General features: G+C 40.2%; 2 protein-coding genes and 1 long non-coding RNA gene across 10 annotated transcripts in view; 1 reads left to right on the top strand and 2 right to left on the bottom strand.

Moving 5' to 3' along the window:
- LOC132914594 (uncharacterized) overlaps positions 1-24,128 on the top strand; it is a 172,084-nt gene that overhangs the window by 84,622 nt on the left and 63,334 nt on the right. For all 7 annotated transcript variants that reach the window (XM_060973816.1, XM_060973814.1, XM_060973813.1 and 4 more), the window contains exons 5-8: positions 694-720; positions 1,034-1,205; positions 1,317-1,515; positions 2,372-2,567. In XM_060973816.1, coding sequence (XP_060829799.1) covers positions 694-720; positions 1,034-1,205; positions 1,317-1,515; positions 2,372-2,567 — 594 coding nt within the window. The remainder of the gene's footprint in view (positions 1-693; positions 721-1,033; positions 1,206-1,316; positions 1,516-2,371; positions 2,568-24,128) is intronic.
- LOC132914607 (uncharacterized) overlaps positions 1-24,128 on the bottom strand; it is a 157,993-nt gene that overhangs the window by 84,531 nt on the left and 49,334 nt on the right. The window lies entirely within an intron of this gene.
- LOC132914599 (uncharacterized) lies at positions 3,758-24,048 on the bottom strand. Its single transcript, XM_060973827.1, has 8 exons — positions 23,240-24,048; positions 20,488-20,738; positions 11,721-11,826; positions 8,901-9,115; positions 5,863-5,962; positions 5,140-5,351; positions 4,538-4,912; positions 3,758-4,148 (listed from the first exon to the last, which is right to left on the bottom strand). The coding sequence occupies exons 2-8, from the start codon at positions 20,719-20,721 to the stop codon at positions 3,771-3,773; spliced, it is 1,620 nt and encodes a 539-aa protein (XP_060829810.1). The 5' UTR covers positions 20,722-20,738; positions 23,240-24,048; the 3' UTR covers positions 3,758-3,770.

Below are 24,128 nucleotides of genomic sequence, written 5' to 3'. Positions count from 1 at the left end.
TTCTCGTCTCGCGTTGCCCCGATCGTGTTCAACGTTCAAACAGCATGTACATATACACACACGCCGAGTTTCGTTTATTTTCGACCGTGCCCTTTTCGCGCTTTTGTTTGTCCTGGTTCGAGCCAGAGTCGGGCGAGGGAAAACGAAAAGAAAGAGGGGAAAAAAGAAAGAAAATAAAACGAGTTCGGGGAAACTGAGCAGCCGGCAGTCGTCAGCCCCTACGAGTCGTCTATATCCTTAATCGTTTACACACCACTTATCTTGGTGGCGTACACGTGGCACCTAATCGTTTCACGTTGTCGTGCATCGTCATGTCTTCCTGCTCGTATCTTTCCCTCGATATTTTCGATTTTTACTCACCTTGGATCCCTTTTATCCGTCCATTGGAACCGCGTCGCCCACTTTGTCTTTGAAAATGACGTGAAACGATCTGAAACGTCTTCGAACGAAGACGAAAAGAGCGCATGGGAAATGTTGGCGATCGTGAGAGATTTTTACAGGACCAGTTGCGTGCAGCCTGGAAACTCAAGCAACGACCAACGACAGACGATCGATCGATCGCGATCGCATTGTTTCGCTCTTACCTTTTCACAGTACATTTCCAGCCAACCTCCTTTTCTGCTCCATGCATATATACGTCTAACTGGTTTACTTGTGTGTGTGTGTTTCCGTGTACCTGCCGCCGCCTAACAGATGGGGACCAAGTCTCGCCAGAGAAAGGTAATTCTTCTTTTTCCTCTCTTTTTCATACACGTTTCTCCCTTTTCTCTTTGTATCGTTTCGAATCGCACGATAGCATGCGTCCGTTTTTACATCGTTTTTTCACTATCGTATCGTCGTTCACACACGACTTTTTCTTTCTTTTGCTTTCTTTTTTTTTTTCTCTCTATTGATGCGCGTTGGATTCGAACGATCGTTTCATTAAAAAAAAAAGAAAAAAAAAAAAAGAAAAAAATACGTGGACGAAACACAGGCAAAAGCAGAGAAAGGACAATGCTTTGGTGATCTGACATATTTCGTTTGGTTGTTCCAGTCGCCTCTTCCGCGCGGGTACCCACCTCCCTCTTCGACGATGTTATTCGATGACGACCCGGGCATCATGTCCGAGGTGGAGACATCGAGCACTGGATTTCGACGGGGTGGTAAGCAAAGAAGCAGCCTCCCCGTCGTACGGACCCCCAGCAAAACTCTGGAGCGACCACTAGGTAACGATCGACCCGCGATAGAATTAGGAGCGTCTTGTTGCTGCCTCGCTGCTCGATGCCCTTGTCGGACATTCCTGACGAAACGATGCGTTTCTGTGGACGATTCCTTAGGTCTAGTGTTCCTGCAGTATAGAAACGAGACGAAGCGGGCGCTCCTACCCAACGAAATCACTAGCATAGACACCGTTAAGGCTCTCTTCGTCAGAAGTTTTCCCAAACAACTCACTATGGAATATCTAGACAGTCCTCACGTCAAGGTTTACATACACGATAGCAACAAGGACATGTTCTACGAACTCGAAGATCTCAGGTACTTGACTGTACATGTCGGCCAGAGCGGCTATGGAAGAATCGACTAGACGACTAGAAAAATTTCACCAGGTCGTTTCGTGTAAATGCAAATTTCATCGACCAGCAACGAGTCCAAAAGTCTAGTAGCGTTCAGTCGACGACCACCGATCCGACTGTTTATATTCTTTAACCGTCTGACGCTTCTTGTCAGTTTCAGCCCGCTTTTAATCGACCAACAAGCCAGTTCGTCAAATTTCCATCTGTGCACAGCGATTTCCTAAAATGTACTCGCTAGTCGACCACCTAAACCTAGTCGATCCGTCTGTAGCTGCGCTTATTCGATACTGTCAAAGATAGTTCAACAAGAACATTGAAATCTCTTGATGTTCATTTTCGCGGTACGCATTTATGTCTTTGGTGTAGACACACGAGGACGATTGAATTTACAAAAGACAAACTCAAAGGTAATTTTTGTAATGGGATATATAGCCGCATTTATAACGAGATTCAATGTCCAAATTGGTTTCGATGGTGTCAAAGAAATTATAACAACCCATCAATGTTTTGTCGTTTCGTTAGTCTGGCAAACAATCTACATTAAACGTAATAAAAATTATCAATTACATATAATAAGATTATTTTTGCATTACCTTTGCATATCTGATTTTTGCATCGCTGATGAATTTTCACATTTATGATGAAAGTTTCATTGCAATTGTACATTCTGTGTACAATTTCACAGAACAAATTCAGATCTTTCTCCAATGCTCTAACCATGACCGAGAACTATAGCAGAAAAGTGCTCTGCACGTCGATGGAGAATTTCCCTACCGGAACACCATAGCCGTATCGAAAGTTTCTCATGTGGATTTCAGATCGCATCTGAGGGACATCCGAGACCGCAGCGTCTTGCGACTGTTCGAGAGCACTGACGGTGTGACAGGGATGCCAGGACCTTTGGGAATACCGGGAACAGGAACAGGACTACCTCCTCACTGGGAAGACCAGAGCTATTTCAGCGAGCCGGAATTCGACAGCGAATATCAACATCAGCATATTCACAAAAGCAAGGTAATCAGCTTTCGAACGTTTGCAAAATGTATAGTTTCGCTTCGTCGTTCCTCTTCGGGAACACGCAAAAGCTTCTCGCACTGTGGATTTCCGTAATGCGTAACACCGACGCTTAAATTTTATATATTCGCATTAGGCAACGATCTATCACGACGTCGATCGAGTTGAAAATTCACTTTTGAATTCAGTATGGTATTCGATGATGTGATAGAAGAAGAAGCTGTAACGCGACAAACGGCGAATACAGATAAACACAGGTTTTACAATGAACGTTTTATTCCTCTTAAACTCTAACAACTTCGCACGTTGATTTTAATTGTATCTCTCTTTAAATACCTCTGAGTATGTGGCCGACCGACGACATTCGGTTCACATCAGATGTGTTTCTACGATCGACGATTACTCCGATCAACGACGCGCTAAACGTCAGCCGCAACTTACAACTCTAACTAACCTAGACACGAGCCCGCGTCAAGAATTAACCCAACGACGGAACTGCTATCGGAGATCCAGCGGAGCATAACTTAGGGTAAAAACATAGCGAGCAGATTTAGGTGGCGGTGTAGTCGACTATTCAGGCGACTGTTGAGTCAGCCGCTAAGCAACTTAGTCAGTTGAATAGTCTGCTGCGGCACCGTCACTTACACCTGCTCGCTACATTTTTACGTTTAGCTTGGCTTAATTTTAGCTTCACGATGGATTCTCTTAATAATAAATACGTCTCCGAATGCGACCGGAGTGACTCTATGTAATCAATATCCGCCCGCGGCTATCGTTTCTATCCGCAACGCTTGTAATCGCGTAATCGAGCTAACGCGTTCGAGTTCCGTTGGCCTCGGGTTCAGGGCACGTAAAAGAGATCCTGTGTCAGCGATAGCGGTCAGCTACCGAGACGCGATAGCCATAAATCTCTGGCCGACTCGTGGTCGATGCTAGCCGAGTGGACCCGAGCGGACCCGAGTTCGCCGAGTCTCGTCTCCTGTTTCCGTCGAAAACGCCTTGTTGACACTTGGAAACGTTGACGATTGCAACGGCGTACGAATGGCGGAAAAATGATCGCAAAATGAAACGCACGAAACACGCGTTCGCGGAACGCGGAGGAAAGATAGAGACGTGGAGAAATATTGGAAAAACGTATGTTGAAAGGGAATAAGAAACTATCGGATGAAATGCCAACGACGAAACGCTCCATCGTGAATGTGTTTAAAACGCTTTGCACATTGACGCGGCTGGGATGTGCACCGCGCCAGAGTACAGTTTCTTAGGCACGGACCTCCAACCAAAGATGAGAGCTTTGACGAAAGGTTCCTCGCTACAACCGTCGCAGACGTCCATGATGGTTCTGACTTCACCTTCTGCTGGTTCCCTTTCGTCGTCCTTGTTTTCGTATTTTGGTAGTTGCAGACCGAAATTGGTGAGGCCTGCGAAATAATCGTTGTCTAGGCCTTGGCTGATGTAACCGTCGTCGACGATTAGACCGTCGCCCAGTTGCACCAGGCCTCGTTTCTTTTTCGTCGAATCGCGTTTCTCTAGCTTCCTGTCTTTCGCAGACTCTACGTCTTCTCTTGGCACGAACGTTACCTGAAAACAAAATTCAGCGTCGTCGATGATCTTTTCAGTGCTTAGTCGACCCTGTATTCCCTTACAGCGTTCAAACTATCAATATTTCTAATTTACAATCGTTTTTAATACGGAAGGTCAAAAAAGGCAAACGCCAGAGCCTGAGTTCCATGAAAATCGTAGCCCGTTGCTATGGGAAGCTTCCGAGATGCAATGGCCAGTGAAACACCCTATACAAACAGCCTTAGTCGCGTCTCCTGGCGCGAGCAACGAAATTTCATAAATTTCGCGCGGATGATACGATAGCAAATGCTCGGCCACTTTCGCAGACCACCTCATCCAAAATCATATCGCTCGTACGCATTCTAATTATAATAATAATTCTAATGTGCGTTCCGATGGACTCTTACCTTCCCATCGGAAGGTTTTCCCTCTGAAACTGTCTCTTCGTCGGTCTGCCTCTTTGCCACGCTGGACGCTTGCTCAGCGCTCGAGTCCGACTCGTTGCTCTCGGCTTCAACAGCCGACGAATCCTTCTCTCTCTTAAAGAGATTGTGATACGAGCTGGCTCCCACGTCGGTTATTTCGCTCGCCGGGGGCAAACTAACGCTAGAGCGTAGGTTGCCGAAGAACTGGCTGGATTGCAGAGGGAAGGCTGCGGAGACGGAATTGGGATTCGCGGGGGGAAAGGGTTGAGGTGATGGCTTGCGGGGAATCACCGCAGGATGCCTCAGGGTGACGCCTCCTTGAACGATTTGCAGCGGCGACCCTGGATTGATTTTTACCTGAAATTCAACGAGGTCAGTGTGTTCTGCGATGCTCTTTGAAGCTTAAATTTCCATAGATTGGATTTTAACGGTTTTAACGCGCGAGTAACGATAATTTCGATTGCACCGAGCAAGGGAATTGAACGAATCTAGCGACAGTCACTTAAATTTATACGATGCAGCTGTATCGGAATTTCCCTGGCAAATAAAGCGAGTGCTACTGTATATCGTGACGTGGGTCAGACCTGATGATTGATTTGTCCACCAGTGAGGTAGGGATGTTGCGGAAGTGGTCGGCCTGTTACAGGAGGACGCGTAGGTCTGGGCGTGTTGTTGGTGGTGTCGTGCTCGTAGTGATGGCCGTGATGGTGTTTGTGATCCTTGTGGGCTTTGCCGGCCGTCAGCGCGACCTCGTACAGCTGCACCATTGTTATTTCACCCACAAGACCGCCAGATCCTGGGAAAATGTGTTTCGTTAGAACAACCTTAGGAATGTAACGCGTATTACCGCCGTGTACGAGGAAAGTCGATGAAACGCTTTGGCACTGATATTTCAACATTTTCAAAACATGGTATAATGTACACTGTTATAAGTAAAAGTATCTCTACACTTTCAAATTGTAGCAAAAATGTGAAACACTCTTCTTCATGAAGCTCTTTGAGACAATTTTCGTGTCTGATTTTAGTTGCTAAATGCGATATAAATAATGTGGGTAATGTGTTGGGTTGGCAACCATGTGATTGTGGATTTTGTCAATACACCACCTATCGACAAAATCCGCAATCACTAAGTTCCCAAGCGAATATATCCCGACAAATTCGTACAGAGGCAGTTATTTCAGAAGCTTCTACACGTACGTTGGACGATATAAATGTTGTGCAGGGTAGTGTAAATGAATAAAAATGGAAAATGATATAGCACTATAACTATAGTTGCCTTGGTTTTATGACAATTTGCGAATTCTCACCTGGAGGAGCGCCATCGCCTTCCAAAAAGCCACCGCCCAGCTGTCGTTGCTCTTGTCCAGTGATCGCAATTCCACCCCCTTTGATGACGTGGCCAACCAACTAACGAGTCGAGAAGAAAGACAAGCGAGCGAATTAAGGTCACGTTGAATTAGCTGCAGGGTCTGTTTGTTAATCTCGCGTTACGTCGGAGAGCGCCGGTTTTAATTTGCATCTGACAAACGAGTCGCGAATTGCCATTATAAACTCTGCGTTTAAGCGCATCACGAGATGGACAGTTTTTTGTCACGTCCACTTTCTTGCCGCACTGAAAATATTCCCGTTATTCAGCGCGCTTTAATCTACACTGACACAGTCAAAAGCGAGCACAGATACAGTTTCTATCAACTGCATTTGTGCGAACGAAATTTCCCAACGTCCGATTAACTGATCTTTAGCTGAGCGTCGGTCAAACTACGTGAACTTAGCAGGGATACGCGTCATGTAACGCACATTCTCGTGGTTGATACAAGTTTGCAACGTTATCGTACGTCCAAGAGCGAATATTCCACGTTTGAACGAACTTGTCAGCTTCTATCGATTGAACAAAAGTCACAGGCGAGAAGAATGCAGAAATAGGTGGATTTTTATGATATTGGGTTGGCAACCATGTGATTGTGGATTTTGTCAATATACCACCTATCGACAAAATCCGCAATCACTAAGTTCCCAAGCCAATATATCCCGACAAATTCGTACAAAGGCAGTTGTTCCAGAAGCTTCTACACGTACGTTGAACAAATGGAAAATCGGTGAGGATGGAATAAATAACGCGAAAAACGTAAATCTGTAAAGCGTCTATTCACTGTATTTGATCGGTGGCGAATGCGCGCGGAAAATACGAAACGCAAAACCTTCTATATCTCGAGGCGAAGTAAAATTCCTTTCACCGCGCATTCTCTACTTCGATTATGCTTATCCGCTTATCGTTTCGAGCGAAGCCGCCGCCCGTTCTTTCTTCGATATTCACCGGAACGAACAACAGAGTTTTCTGCCGAATGGGTTCGGCTATCTGGGTAGACTCGTACGGAGAAAATCGAGGCCCTGTACGGTATCGTAGAATCTGCAGAAATATATCTGCGTTGTATATTTTAGACGATTTGTAATGTAGGTAGGTAGGTAGGTAGGTAGGTAGGTAGGTAAGTGTAGAAAATTTTGAAATATTTTCCGTACATTTCCTGCTAGTCAACTTGACTATCTGGATGCTTTTGAACGATAGCGTGAAACGACTTTCGCGTGAAATAGAATCGCGTTGACAAGACGAAGGGGGGAACTCGCGGAATTTCGCACTCGTCTGGGAAAATTCTTCGCGCGATTTGCATGGCGTTGAACGAGACTAGCGAAGAGAGAAAAATTACGCAAGAGAATTCGCACGAATGCCAAGGAGAAATGACTGGCAGCGTAGAATCGACCTAGAACCGGACGCGATTTCCTCCGGTACCGCTGCAGAAGATCGCTTTCTACTCGAGTTCGGAGTCACGGTATACCGCCTGCATGATCCACTTTCGAGAATTCATGGCGAAAACTATAAACACACAGCCAGACCCTGGCATTGCTCGCTTATAGAAATCGCGCGCGTGTCTTGCCTTCGTAACGTAAAAGTGCATTATACTATAGAAATTTCATGCACATGCAGGTCCATAAATATCCCGACACTTACGTGTTTGCGTATTCCGTACGAACATCTTGAGAATTTATTACCTTGTTCTACATTGTACCTACGTTATTTTTGGACTATATCGAGCGATATTACGTACAAATAATAATACGATAAAATTGTTGTAAAGATAGGTAAGGTGGAATGCGTACGTGTACGTATAGGATACGAAGATGTCGAAATAATAAAAATTTTGTTTCCATAGTACGATCTGTTTCGACCGTTCGCGAAGAGACGCGATCGCGAGAGGCATAAATTCTCGCTACGATTCGGATAGTCGACGCCGCGAATCAGTCGTTCTCCTGTTTCGATTAGGATAACAAGTAGTTCAAATGATTGTAACACTGAATTAACAGGGTTAATATTTTTAACAATATTTAAAATTATAATTAACACATTACAAATGATTTAACGATGATACAACTAGTTTATTATTATAATTCGAGTCGACTTCGTGATATTTCTCGACGTATTTGTTTAACTAAGCGATTTTGATTTTATTTCTCTGAACCTTTCGATGCATTCGGTTTAAATCCTCATATGATACTGACTGCCCTTCGATTTTGTCCTTTGTCTTCTCTGGCAGACGACCCCCACCACGCTCGAGTCTCGCAACCGTTCGCGCCCATGATCACGTACGCCATCTTTTTTGCGTAGGTAAAATAACGGACCGAAGGCGAATCGATGTTTTTTAGAACTCGCTGCTTGACGACAACTATTTGTTTATCGCTATGTTGTGTATATCTCACGGGTCATGTAAGACGATCTGTCTGCAACACTGTAATACCAAGGGAGACGGTTAGAAACACGGCTTATAGTAAACCTCGGGGCGTAGCACAATCCATTTATAATATGTTGATACGTGTTTGCCTATCGAACTTTACAATAATTGTATCGATATTATTTGTCTTTGATCACGTCAATATCATGGAATAATACGTCAAATTCATGTAAGAACTAGAGTGCCAGATTAGCAAGTGTCCGGATATTTGCGTATGTGTCTTTTTCAAGCAATAGCGCGTGCAAAGCTTCCTTGTAAAGAAATTAAAAAATAAGAAATCGAGGAAACGTACAATAGGATCTTCCCGGCTGAGGTTTCATCTTTGAGAAAATCGATCTTGAAAATTTGCCAAACAAATATACTCGAATTTGCTTAATTACCGACTGGATATGACTGAACGATCAGCTGCAGGTTATTGGACGTGGGAAAATAAATGACGCGTTTTACTCCCGTGCAATGCGCTTGAATGTTCCACGGCCGTTGGTAACGGTGCACTTTCACGGGCGCGAATTTTTTCGTCGATAGCTCGAGAGTTAGGTGAAAAGCACGGAAAGCTCACTTACCCTGTTGTTGAAGCCGCGACCTACGCGCTCGTCGTTGACCCAGATCTGCCATTCTCCTGTACGACCGTTCCAGCTTTGGCAGCTGTGATACCACTTGTTCAGACGGAGCGGATAATTCAATCTGTACAAGTTGTGCCCGTCGATGTTCATCATGTAGTAGGAACTCCTGGCGGTGTTGGCGACCCAGGAGAGGATGCCACGTGGTTGATCTCCCACTTGAAAGTTGAGTGGATTCCGTTAACATACGCTTTCTGCGCATTTCTGCGTCTTCGAAGCAGGTTTGGGAAAAAGAGGCAAACTTCTACACCGTTTCAAATTTTAATGAGAATTCTATACAGAGGCTTAGAGTATAAAATTAGGATTGTTTATGGAAAGTTTGATGAGGAAGTTGTAAGGAAAAATGCGCTTTACTGTTATTATTGGACTGGCAACTAAGTGATTGCGGATTTTGTCATTAGGTGGTAATTTTGCAAAAAGTTCAGTAAAATATCTTAGTCACATCATAGAAAAAAACGGTGTACGACCAGGAAGAGATAATCTCAAAGCAGTACGCGAATTTGAACGCCAAAGGACAAAAAACAATGTAAGACAATTACTGGGGAAAATGAATTTTTAATATAAATTTATAGAAGATGCCTGCAAACTTCTGGAACCACTTCATAACTTATTAAGGAAAAACGTGGAATTATGAAAAAGAAGAAACAAACTTCAGCTTAGAACAATTTGATGGAACATAAAAAGTCACAGATTGGATATCAGAGTATGAAACGGAGTGGGAAAAATTAAAAATCCAAAATGAGGAGAAGAAAATCAAGTGCTTGAAGATGCATTTGAAGTTACAGGCGTATCGTGCTGAAGACCAACCCTTGTTGCTAAAAACTTTTAGAAATGAAGTTCTCCAATTTTCCCAGTTGTACCATTGGATGGTAATGACAAAATCCACGATCACTTAGTTACCAACCCAATAATTCACAAAATTCATTCAATTTCCACTGAACAAATATCGACTTTCCTTTAGAAGATAACGCGCGAATTTTTGCAATTTGTACATTCGTTTCGACGTCTTATGATCATTCGAAACGAGAAAGTTGCCTTCGTCAGGTTCGTTTATGCTTTTCATGATCGTGCTTCTACGATACTTTACGTCTAATAGGACGACGCCTCGTTAGAATTTTAGGTATCTCGAGCTGCATTTCGACCATTCCCCTTTTTCATAAACGCGTATATATCCGTGCAATATATTTATTATATTATATAAATTTATTACAAATATATTATATTATAATAATAAATTATATTATATTTTATATTAATAGTCCACATTATATTGGCACCTGAATGATTGCGAATTTTGTCATTCCCACCGCAATCATTTAGTTGCCAACCCAATAGTATCTTTGTATTCTTTACATTTACAATTTTGCATTTTCTACTCTCTAAGAAAAATTCTTTTAGGGATCGTTAAAGGAACGAAAAATGAATAGTAGAGCGGATAGTCTGACCTGATTGTCTTAACTGTGGCAAATTGAACGATGCCTCGGGGACGGACGTTCCATACGATCGCGTCATGCTTATGTCGTATTTACGCGCGATTCGCTAGAACATTCGCCTCGAATCCACTTGCGAAACACATTGCAACAGTTTTTCCAAAATTCGAGGTTCAACCGTTGCGCGATTTTTATCGAACATTATTACTATTATTATTATTGTTGTTGTTGTTGTTACTATACAAACAAAGCTACACGATATGCGAGGAAAAATAAATTACGCGCGCAAATATACAGCGTGTCCTGTTTAACAGGAAGCGTTCAAACGTCTGGAAAGATACGAAAAAATGTTTGATATCCAGGGTCAAACGTCGCGTTTTCATCCACTTGACCCTGCGATTAAACATTTTCGAACGGATACCTCCACTTCTCATTACATATTTTATTTTATTATTGTGTTTTTAGCGATGTTTTAAAAATACTGCGAACTCGTGTCCTTCGCACTTTACGTTATCGAGATACGAACTTTCAAATTCAATGTGACACCGATATTAAGACGTTTTTCACGGTGCTACGATCGGTATGGCGTTGACGAGTCACGAAATCCCAGTTTTCTAATGTTTCCAAAATAGCCCGTGAGCCGCGAACAGTCCCTTATATTGAGTTGGCAACTAAGTGACTGCGGATTTTATCATTAAATGGTACGACAAAATCCGCAATCACTTAGTTGCCAACCCAATAGAAGCGACTGTTTGCGGCTCACCGGTTTGGCAACTAAGTGATTGCGGATTTTGTCAATACCACCTAACGATAAAATCCGCAACCACTTAGTTGCCAACCCAATAGGTCCTTGCGTCGTTCTCGCGCGAAACACGTGAGAGTTTACAGCGTCTTGAAGACGTCAGCTACAGGTATTGAAAAATTTTCTCACGTTTTCTCGTATTTTATCAATCGTGTGTTTCCAGACGTTCGATCATTTCCAGTTGAACAGGACATATACTGTACACGAAAGAGAAGACAAAGAAAAGAGAAAGATACGGAGGATTGAAAGTGTCCTAAGGAGTAATTATTGTTATGATTAATTAAAAAAAAAAACCGACATCGCGGTGATCAGAGGGTTAAAGTAGGTAGGCAATTGGATGAACGGAGCGGAAATAGCAATAGATGAGACGGTGCAGCTACATAGAATATTCCGAGCAAAAGGAAAGTGGTGATTCAGTTTCCACGAAAAGTGCGAGGCGGAACTTTCGCCTTTTCGCTCGTCCGGCCTCTTCGAAGCAAAAAAGCAAAAGGAAAAGGTGAAAGGGAAAGGAAATGGCCGCGTGTCTCTCACCTGCGTACGAAAACAAAGGATGGTCGTTGGTGTGATTGTAGAATTTGGTCCACATGCACAGCGTGAACTCCTTCATGTCCGGCAGCTGCGTCTTGTAGTGAACGTACTGCGGAAGGAAGAAAGTGATCGTTAATCAATGGAAATCGAATCCGTTCAGAGATATGTGTCGTGGTCGGAACGTCGTTTACAGATCAGAGAATTACACGAACGAGACACGTTCTTACGCGATTTGACTCGTTCCGCGATCGCCGAGAAATAAACTCGATTTGTAAGCAACCGCAGAACCTGTCGGCGCCACCGGTTCTTTTTACCATCGTCACCTTTCCCTCTGCGTTTCCGCGTGCACACTGTGTCTCGCTTTCTATGGACAAAATCAGTCCGTGTACATTGGTTGCATATATTGTAATAGGCGATACGACTAGGAAAAAGGACGGTCGTAGGGGGGAAATTGAACCAGCAACATGAAATAAAATTTTTTCACGTTGAACTTTGTTTTTCGGAAAATTGATTTTGTATGTTTGTAAAGGTATATTCGTGGGTTTGCGTAAAAATAATCGCGTATTTCGAAGCAGTTATAGATATCGAGCAACATCGGAAACAAATGCTGTTGCAGTGTTTGTTAAAATAATAACTCGCGCTATAGATTTTCTGTACAGTATACAACCGTATACAATATTCGTCAACATTTTTGTCCATACGATTTCTGTTTGTCAGAATAGAAAATATTTTCGAGAACGTCCAAAGTATACGATCAAATTTATCTAACGCTATGAGCATAAACGGAGAGACCAGTTGTTGCATTTTCCAGTCAGACGATATGTTCGTGTATATTGGCGCTATGAAATTGCACACAGATAAACGAAGAGTCTATCTGCAGATAAAGCATATTTGTTTTATTAATTTGCTAGAATTAACACTTTGACTGCCACGAAGGTCATTGATGACCGGAGCGCTTGACTTCTTACAGTTGTGAAAATTGAATGAAAATTGACAGTTAGGGCATTTTGAATATAACCGATAAATAGAAGATACTTTGAAATAAAAATTCCCCATTGAACAATCAATTTAAAAAAAATGAGAAGGAATCTTGCATCTAACGGTGCACTGTGTGAAAACAGCTTAAACATAAATGTAACTCATCGATACAATCTGGACAATAGATGGTCACCTTTTTCGTCCAATTCTTAGCAATTTTTGATCCTAACTGTCTAACATTTTTTTTATACCACTCTCTGCAAAATTTTCGTGCCAGGTACGCTTGCCCCTCTTGTATCTGCATTTCGTGTCGCCATCTTTGTCGAATAAGTATATTTGACGGCTCTGGCGAATGCCACTGTGTGAGGTGCATTGCGAGTGCCATTCTAAAATCTAATACCTTGATTTTTGTTTTTATTGCTTGTTTATAGAGTATCATCGCGTTTGAAATTCATGTATTTAACAATAACTGTTACGTCCCTAGGCTTACTATAGAGTGTGTTCCTAACCGTCTCCCTTAGTACTACAGTGCCGCGGACAGATCGTCTTAGATAACCGGCGAGATATACACAATATAGCGATAAACGCATAGTTCTCGTGAAGCAGCGAGTTCTGAAAAACATCGATTCGCCTTCGGTCCGTTATTTTACCTACACAAAGAAGGTGGCATATGTGATCATAGGCGCGAACGGTTGCGAGACTAGAGCGTGGTGGGGGTTGTCTGCCAGAGAAGACAAATGTAAAAATCGAAGGGCAGTCAGTATCATTCGAGGATTCAAAACGAATGCATCGAGAGGTTTAGAGAAATAAAATCAACAATATATTCTGCGCGTTTTGCCTACGACAAAATAACGAATGCGAGTGGTTTGTTGAAATAAACGAAGCCTTGTTATATGTCGTTATCAACTGTTACCATGGTGCCAATGAGATACACGGTCCATTGGGGAAGAATGTTGTCTTACATCATTGCCATTATATGCTTTGAAGAATAAAAATACTCCCGTGGCGTCCTGAGCGAAACATGTGATTTCGGTGTGCCAATCAGTTTTAATATCTTTATTATTATTATCATTATCTGTTGAGGTTATTAGATGTATGTGAATACAAAGGAACGCGTGGATAAATTGCAAGGTAGAAAATATATATTTTAAATATTGAAGTGTAAATACAAGGCGGAATATAATTGAGCTGATGCAGATCCGCACGCTAGCAGTGTTACCCTATGACTGAAAGCCCTGAAGCCAACGTTGCCTATGTTCAGTTTATGGTTTGCATTCGACGCAGTATTTTGTCTATAGGCTGTCAATGGTTTTAGTACTTGAAAAAACTAAAAGACCAGATGTAGAGTTTTCTTAGAAGTGATGACAACTTCAACATTATCATTTATCAGGGTTCATGATTTTCGGCTTACGTTATATTTACGTTAGAATTCCCATTAGCTGTGACAGACATTTAGAAGATATAAAGTAGATCGTTCCAGGATCGTTTGCTGACAAGATGCTGTTAATTTCAATAAGAAAAAGTCTATTACACGCACTGTAGTTAGAAAGAGGCGCACGATTATCCAAGTAAAATGCGTTGGAAAAGAAACAAAACTGCTGAATCGATTGCATCTTACGCGGAACGATCTATTGTAACGTAATCGTCGTGTTTGCTGATCGCACGGCGCTCCGTGGATTTAACCATTTCGCGAGAACAAGGTCTCTGCCATAATTTCCTACTTTGTGTTTACGCATTCGCGTTGCGCAACAAAATCGTTCGATACGCTTCGAAATCGATTGCCAAGTGCGGCTCAATTTTCGCTGCATTTGTAGGCAAATGATGCGGGTCGGTGAATTAAGTCGGGAAATGAACTCGAGAGGAATAATGGCGGTGGAAAGCGATCTCGCGACAGTTCGATGCACTTGAACGTGGTGCTGCGTTCCACACGATTTCCCGAGCGCGAGATTTACAACGAACAAGATAATCGAATTTTTGTCGAATTTACATCGTCTCACTGTTTCGCTCTTTCCTAATTTGCTAATGAAACCAGCATGAAAACTTTGTCCCTGCAAAGTAAAACAGTGTAAATTCGTCGTAGCCAACAGCTAGCGACGGGATTTGTGACACTTGGAATTTCTCTGCAACGTGTACGACGATAAAATCCAATCACTTGCAACCTTCATAAAAGATATAACCTAGCAAACACGAAGATGGCACCTATATTTATTTTTATTTTATTTTTTTATTACTAATGAGATATAACACTTTACCAAATGTCCTTCAGGACAAATTATAAAAACCAAAATACACTATAAAAAAAAAACTTGCAACCTGATTCGTATCTTGAAGCTTCTGCGAGCAGACACTCGAGATAATTTCATTTTCAGTATTTTTTGGAAACAGGCCACAGAGTGAAAGCGAATTTTTCCAAAAATGAAGAGGAGGAAGATAGTAATTTTTAACTGTTCCCATCGCGAATAACAGTTGTGAACGATTAGCAAAAATTTTTTTTTTTTTTTTTTTGCTATCGACGAACTGAATTTCATTTTGGTTAGAGATAACCATAAATGATGGCCTGAAAACAATTCGTTTGCTTATCGTAAGATTTACTCTCGTTACGTTCGACTATCGTCAATTATTATTAACGATGCTGATAATTGGTATTAATATTCGTATTTGTAATTAGTATTCATCGATACGAAACAATTTAATTATGAAGCTTACGTATATATTTTATTAATCAAAGAAACGATATGGAAATATATGAGACAGAATATCCTCTGTTTCACATATTTTCATGCTGAATTTTCTGGTTAATAAAATATACAAGTTTCGTAACTAATCTTTCTTATATTGTCAAATTTTAATCGTTTATATCAATCAAACATATCAATTCTTCTAGCATAACTTTGAAAATTTGTCTTGCGTAAGGATTATGATATCCGTTTGAAAATTTTGATCAGTCTCTGAGTTTTTGAAGCTTCTTGAGTTTTGGTAGTTTTGTGGGATATTCGAAATTCTTAGCTCGAGATTTTGAGTATGGAAATTATGTGTACGGGGTTTATCTTATCGAAAGATCAGCAAAAAGAAAGCGATCCAAAGAATTGGTCGATTTCGACCACACGATCGAAGATATTTCAAGATTTGCAAAACTAGCAACACTCGCAAACTAGTAAAAATCTACCAGGACTCAAATTTGAATCTGAATATGCCTAGCTTAGAAACTATTTCAATGTTAACACTAGAAATACCGATAGTTAACAGGAAACTATTTCAATGTTAACATTAGAACTACCGATAGTTAACACGAAATTATTTCAATTTTAACACTAGTGCTACCGATAGTTAACGCGAAACTATTTTAATGTTAACATTAGAACTACCAATAGTTAACACGAAATTATTTCAATTTTAACACTAGTGCTACCGATAGTTAACGCGAAACTATTTTAATGTTAACATTAGAATTGCCGATAGTTAACACGAAGCTATTTCAGTGTTAACACTAGAATTGCCGATTGTTAACACGGAGCTATTTCAATGTTAATGGTAGAATTGCCGATAGTTAACACGAAGCTATTTCAATGTTAACGGTAGAATTGCCGATAGTTAACATGAAACTATTTCAATGTTAACACTAGAACTACCAATAGTTAACACGAAGCTATTTCAGTGTTAATACTAGAATTGCCGGTTGTTAACACGGAACCATTTCAATGTTAACACTAGAATTGCCGATAGTTAAGACGGAACTATTTCAATCTTAACACTAGAACTACCAATAGTTAACACGAAGCCATTTCAATGTTAACACTAGAACTACCGATAGTTAACACGAAACTATTTCTACCAAAACCAGTGAAACTGACTGGTCTTTAAAAATATGTAATAATAGAATATTTTTATATTTGTTGATTTATTACTTTCTTACGGAAGGAATTCCATGTTACGTAGTACATTTTTGGTATTATTAATCCATCTGTGACCATGATCTCTAAACGAGGGTTGACATATTTATAAAATTGTCGAACCTGTTATTTTGACTGGTTTGGTATTTCTAGTGTTAGCATCTAACGATCTAGCGATCGACCCGGAATTTTCCTGATAACTGATATCGTCGTATCGAATGATACGCGGTAAAAATTTGAAAAACGTGTGGCAAGTTGTAGAAAACGAGGAAACTGGTTAATTGGGGTTCGATAAACAGATTGCAGCACTCTTTTACATTTTGACAAGTATCAGTCATTTTCACTGATATTGGCATAAGTAGCCTTGATACGAAATTATTCTCAGTTTGAATACATTGAAAACAAAATAAAATTTATTATATTATTCTTTTAGTTATTGTTGCACCACTCATTCTCACTGGTATTGGTATAAGTAGCCTTGATAAGAAATTATTCTCAGTTTGAATACATAGAAAAGAAAATAAAATTCATTGTATTATTCTTTTAGTTATCGTTGCGAAAGTCACTACATCATTGCTGGAAAAAATGTAACATGAAATAGAAATTTGAAAATAAAATTGTAAAACCAGTCAATTTGGTTGGTGTGATAGTTCTAGTGTTAACTTCGTCGAATCGAGCGTATGAAAGACGCTAGCTTCCTCGTCTTTCGTACAATAAGTCCTGTAATTATTAAAATTAAAATATCCTGTTCAAATATCTCGATACTCGTTTCGTAGAAATTAAAAAATTGCATCTGACGGTGTATTAAAAAGTGTGCAATTCTATCGAAGAAAACAGGTGACGTTGAAATCACACGTCCAACTAAATAAGATTCCTGACCACTCCAAGGTATCTGCCTCGAAACGAAGTAACGTTACACGTTATAATTTAGCAGATGTTTGCGTGGGTCGATTAAAGTAGGCCAATCTCTACAGGAAATATTCGTCCGAGAAATTTTTCTCAGAAATAAAATATTCGGTTGGCGTCTAAGTGATTGCGGATTTTGCCAATATTATGTCATATTATGTCATCTAATGACAAATCCCGCAATCACCAAGCTAATAATAGACTCGCGTTGGTCAAGCGGTCGAAATCGAAATGTCATCGAACGTAAAACTAATCGGAATGTGGCTATACACCTGCCTCGATCTATCGACGAACTCGGTATGTCTGGTTGGTCAGAATTTGTTGCATTTGCGTGTTTCGTCAGCCTTGATCGGTGGCACGGCAAACGAAACGGCGAACAACAAAGTCGGTCGATTTCGAGAACTTCTGAAAAGAGTAGAGTCTCACTCGCGTGTCGCGTTTTCTCCTACTTTCGTTGCCTCGATTCGTGTCGTTTTGCTCGCATCGAGGCTCTCTCGACCGCGGCCAAGCCTTCTAGCACGCAACCACGATATTTCGTTTTGCAGCAGGAAACGCGTCCAGTGTAAATAAAGAAGAAGACAATTGGCAGTCCATTGAAAGATAGAGTTAAAACAAATTTTCGTTGACAATTGACAGAGCCAACTCTCTGGTCAATTGTCAGCCCTTCGTCCGCCTACTGAGTCCCTTTCCATGGGAAGTGAAATCTTCTTTAAAGAGAAGCTGTCAGATGATATTCTGGAGAAATTTTGAAAAATCGTGCGAGAATTTTTGCGCAAAAGTCGGCGAAAGCTGTATTATGGACTGTTCAAAACTCAGTATAGTCGTTTAGGCTCAGCCAACGTGCAGACGACGCGAGTAAAAATCATCTTTGGTGTCGCATGGTTCGTCGGACGACGGCAGCGCAGTGGTAGCGTCTTAGGTTACGAACGTTCGGAACCCGGGTTCAAATCCCGGCGACCGGAGTTTTTCGGACTTTTCTTCCACAAATCTAAATTAAAAGAAAAATATAGCACTCTCTCTAGCAACTACATCTACAAACTAGCAGCATTAGCAACTACAACTATCGACAACTATATCATCATTGTAATTGGTGTCGCCCATGGTTCAAGCAAACGCGCGTTAAATGAAATTATTTCATACCTCGCCCTATCTTCGTTCACGCTCTGCCAATCTCCACTACAATTTCGTCAATTTTCGGAATTCTTTAGTGAAACTTTCACGGGATATTCTTAACGAGTCCATAACAGACAAACGAAGTTTCGAAATTCACGAACCAGTTTTACATAGCTCACATCTAGAAATTGATTGCTAAGTCTGTTAGGTTTGTTCACTTGGGTGTATTCGAGGCGAGAGTGAGAAACGTGTTCAGACTCGATGAAATCGAAAGGTTCGCCGGCTCCTCCAGCTGATGATGTATCGCGTACATTCGCCTCTCTAATTCAAAATCGTTCAATCACAGTCTAGTTGTGTATTAACTGAAGAAACCTTAGAAATCGGTTTAATATTTCCATCCAAACTATTCATCTGTAATTGATAATAATTATTTGGACAAAACTGCTGTTAAATACCAATGATAATACCAAATCACTATCGTTGTGACACGATATTTCACGTACAATGTTAGAGAATTTATAAGGCGCAAGGAATAAAATAAACGGAAGTAATTGTCGTGTGAAAAGTGCAAGTCCCGTGCACAACCGCGTTAACTCGATCGTAAGATGGGAATTTACAAGACAAATATCCAATGCTTTGTCGCAAGATCATATTTCTTTTACATTACATCGTTGCGGAAAAAAAATATAACACGAAGTAGGAATTTGAAAATAAAATTGTAGAAGCAGTCATTTTGACTAAATTTTGTGGTATTTCTGGTGTTAGCATGTAGCGATCTAGCGATCGATCTGGAATTTTCCTGGTAACTGATACGCAGTAAAAATTTGAAAATCGTGTGGCAAGTTGTAGAAATCGAGGAAACTGGTTAATCGAGGTTCGATAAACAGATTGCAGCACCCTTTTACACCTTGGCAAGTACCAGTCATTTTCACTGGTATTGGCATAAGTAGCCTTGATACAAAATTATTTTCAGTTTGAATACATAGAAAACAAAATAAAATTCATTGTATTATTCTCTTAGTTATCGTTGCGAAAGTTATTACAGTGTTGCGACATTCGACAACAAAAATACCACCACTCTACACTAACTAAAGTCGGACGACGGCAGCGTAGTGGTAGCGTCTTAGGTTACGAACGTTTGGAACCCGGGTTCAAATCCCGGCGATCGGAGTTTCGATTTTTCTTCCACAAATCTGAATTAAAAGAAAAATACAGCAATCCAGCAACTACATCTACAAACTAGCAGCACTAGCAACTAACAACTCTCGACAACTATTATCATTGTAATTGGAAGTAATTGAAGTAGGAATTTTAAAATGAAATGGGTAAAAGCAGTCAATTTGGTTGATGTTTTGACAGTTCTAGTGTTAATTATCTTTCTGTTTTATTTATTACATCGGAGCTTTAATGTTTTCAAAGTTTAAGAGAATGTAAGTAATAAGAGAATGAGGAATGTAAATGTAAAATGTGCTTACATTCTAATATCAAATTTAAGCTGCAGGTTCGACCGCGTAAGATGTTAAGCTCTGTGATTGGAAGTAGAACGTAAACGTGAACCAAAGAGGGAAGCAAGCACTGTGATAAATAAAATAGATTTCCAGTAGAATTCAGCAAACAATTTCGAAAGGGAAACATTGTACAATGTGCAAGTATGCGTTACGATCTTCGCGAAGACAACCAGTTTACTCAGGTTTGCATAAATTCGTGAATAAATCGGATGAAGGAAATCTGACAGGAAAGCATGATTTTAAATAAACCATGATCTTGATCATGGTCGAATTTATTATTTGATTAAAATTAAAATTCAGTTAAAAGATTAGACGGAACGATCAATGAGACGCACTGTGTGCGTCAGTAAATAACGAATAGTGAATTTTCCTCACCTCAAAGTAGAGTTGCTGTTTCATAGCAATTTTATACAGTGTACATCCGTCTTCTTCTTGGTGTGCCAGCAACGACGAGCTTGCTGCGTCGTAAAGAGGCTGTGCACTTTCGAAGATAGCGGCGGTGCCTTGGTGCAAGGCGCTGGCAGTTGGCGTTGGAAACGACGGACTCCAGGAGGTAGAGATTGCCTGGGCCGTGGTTAGAAACCCGTAAAAAAACGCAAGGATCCACATGATTCTCCTCGAGGAATCTGGAAAAATGTGCTAACGAAAGATTCGCTGACACAGCAAGTTTGAAAGCGAAACGCATGCGACGTTCAGTTTGCATGGAATTTGCATATGGAATTTGTTTTCTTTTGAAATTGGATTCGTTGAAGATAGTTGGACAAACTAATTACAACAAATTATAGATAGCAGAGGTACGAGCTGGAGAATTTCACGAGCCGCGAATTATTATCGAAAGATAACGATCGATGTAGGAAGCAGCCAGTCGAAAGATGGAACGCGTCTCGTTGAACGTTAGGTTGTTACGCGAGAGGCTTGCTGTTGCAACATTTCATTCACTTAAGCGGAACGATATCGCCTGCAAAATGAATGAAAATCAACGCTTTTATCGAACGTTTCGTTGTAAAAGCGACAAACTCTCGCGGGTTTCACCCTACGTTGATTTGGCCGAATGCAACGCTCGCTCAAACATCAACGAAATTAGCGATAGCATAGAGCAAGGTTGTACGGTATCCAGCGCTTTAACTTCCTTTCGCTGAACTTGTTTCGCAGTTGGTAAAATTCGAATTCGGAAAAAGTGCGGGGAAATTGAAAGAAATCAGAGGAAAGTTGAAACTCGATGAAAGAAGAGAAATTGCTTTTTTTAATTTAACAATGAGTTTTACAAGAAGTAATTTAATGCACATAATATAATTAATAAAAAAGTATAGAACAAATGAGAAATAAACCTCTGGAGCACGTATTTAGCTCCTAAATCGGGGGAAAAATATGGTTCAATTAATAGTAGAATTTAGTAGACAGTTAGTAGATGGTAGAATTTAATATATATTGAGTTGGCAACTAAGTGATTGCGGATTTTACCATTAGGTGGTATTACCATTTACCGTTTACCGTTTACCGTTTACCATTTACCATTTACCATTTACCATTTAGGTGACAAAATCGAATTTGGAAAAATTGCTGGGAAATTGAAACGAATTATAGAAAAGTTGGGACTCGATGAAAGAAGAGAAATTATTTCTTGTAATTTAACAATGAATTTTTACAAGAAGTAATTTAATTTACACATAATATAATTAATAAAAAGGTATAGGACAAATGAAAAATAAACCTCTGGGACACGTATTTAGTTCCTAAATCGGAGGAAAAATATGGTTTAATTAATAGTAGAATTTAGTATACAGTTAGTAGATGGTAGGATTTAATATATATTGAGTTGGCAACTAAGTGATTGCGGATTTTGTCAATATCAGCTAATGACGAAATATGTATTATTAGCTTGTCTGAAAAGTGTCTTCTACATACAAACATGAAACCTAATCTGTCGAACGTTGTGATTTTTATTTTGATACAACAAAATGGGTCATACGTAATTCGACAAAATAATAAAAAAAAAATATTATAAAACGAAAGAAACTTTTCGGACGATAATACATTCTATCACCTACTAACTTTCAATAGTTCGAACAAAGAGATTCTTTTCCCATAGAAAATAAGACCAGTCGCTGGCATATGCTTTATCTATTACCACTTCAAGTTGCCTCTAATTTCTCATTAAAATTGTTCTAGCGGCAAACGAGTCTACTGCCGCGTTATTTAGCTCGGTTTTCTGAATATCCATCGTTCGAGATAACGATCTGGTTTAATCGAAATTTCAAAAGTTATTTCGATATCCTGCCGGTGGTTTCCAGGCAGAATTAAAAGCTGACGCGTATATACAGGGTGTCGCGCGTGACTGTGCCAAATAAAGACTATAACGCTGAGACAGCACAAGATGTAAAGGAATCTCATTAAACAAAATTAAACGCTACCTAATAACGTTCATTTTCACATACAAATTTAACCTACTAATTTAAGTACCCTAATTTACCTTTACTTGGCGTATCGAACGCTACACACTTTATACAGGGTGTCGCGCGCAGCTGTGTCAAATAAGAGCTATAACGCTGAGACAGCACAAGATGTAAACGAATCTCATGAAACAAAATTAAACGCTAATGACGTTCATTTTCACATACAAATTTAACCTACTAATTTAAGTATCTTAATTTACCTATACTTGGCGTATCGAACGCTACACACTTTATACAGGGTGTCGCGCGCAGCTGTGCCAAATAAGGACTATAACGCTGAGACAGCACCAGATGTAAACGAATCTCATTAAACAAAATTAAACGCTATCTAATGACGTTCATTTTCACATACAAATTTAACCTACTAATTTAAGTATCCTAATTTACCTATTACTTGGCGTATCAAACGCTATACACTTCATGCATCTGTCTACGAAATCTTGGAAATACCGTCACTTACAAAACCAACGTATATACCAGATAGCGTTTAATCTCGCTTAATGAAATTCGTTCTATCTTCGTCCCATCCACCGCTTCAAAGCTGCAGCTTGTTTTAGCTACGCTGGACACCTTGTATGTACGTGGCCTGATCCGATGGATATTGGTATCTCGGTGTATAGCGGAGGGAAAACCGATAGAAAATTTGGTGGCGGAAATCGGCCAATATAACTCACCGAGAAGCAATCACCGATTTATTCGCGGCGATAACGAGAGGTAGATGTTCGCGGTCTCGAAACGGAAAGGTAACTGTCCGTTCGTTCAGTTCGACGTAGGCCTCGTAAACTCGTAAGAGGTGTGCACACCTCCTACCCACTTTGAATCGCCTTTTTCTCTCTCCTCCAGTCTCGCACATCCTACGATTCACTACGAGCACAGAGAATGCTTGTACAATGTACAATCAACTCTCCTTTTCTCCGTATACTGTCGAGTCGACTGGCGTGTTTTTCTCCTTCGTATTTTTTTCCTAGTTAACCTCGTAATACGCGATACAGCCACGTATCCTGACAGCAATTAATTGCATCTAGATCTTTGTTTATCGTAGCATCAGTTCACTGTGGTATGTAGGCAAATATGTACACGATCGATCAAAGGCGTATACAATGGCAGCAAAAAGCATTTCTGCACTATTGCGTTTATTATTTGCATTATTTATTTATATACGAATTAATTAGGTGCAATTATAATGGTTTCTTACATTTCGAATTTATAATATTCTGATTTTATTTGTACGAACTGTTTGCTATAGCGTTTGCTTGTTTTTATAGTTATCGTACGTTGTGGTTAGGTGTGCGAGTCACGGGATACTAAACTACTAATTTTAAACCTAACCTTTCGTGAATCAGATCTGCGGTAAAATATTCAACACGGTATTATCTAGTTTTTCTTATAATTAGGGTACGCATGTTTATGCAAATTTGTGTTTCTTTATAAATACAACTAAAGCAATCTACCCAGAGACTCGTTTCACCTGATAAATATTGTATATTAAGTAACCATTGCTTTATTGAAACTTGTTATCTTGTGTCTTTTTTTACTAATCTTAGAGTATCTGGTGTGCAATAG

Source organism: Bombus pascuorum, chromosome 15 (genome assembly GCF_905332965.1).
Source record: "Bombus pascuorum chromosome 15, iyBomPasc1.1, whole genome shotgun sequence".
In the NCBI taxonomy this organism is placed as follows: Eukaryota; Metazoa; Arthropoda; class Insecta; order Hymenoptera; family Apidae; genus Bombus; species Bombus pascuorum.
The sequence above is the reverse complement of the archived record's forward strand: the minus strand, read 5'-3'. Positions and strand labels throughout refer to the sequence as shown.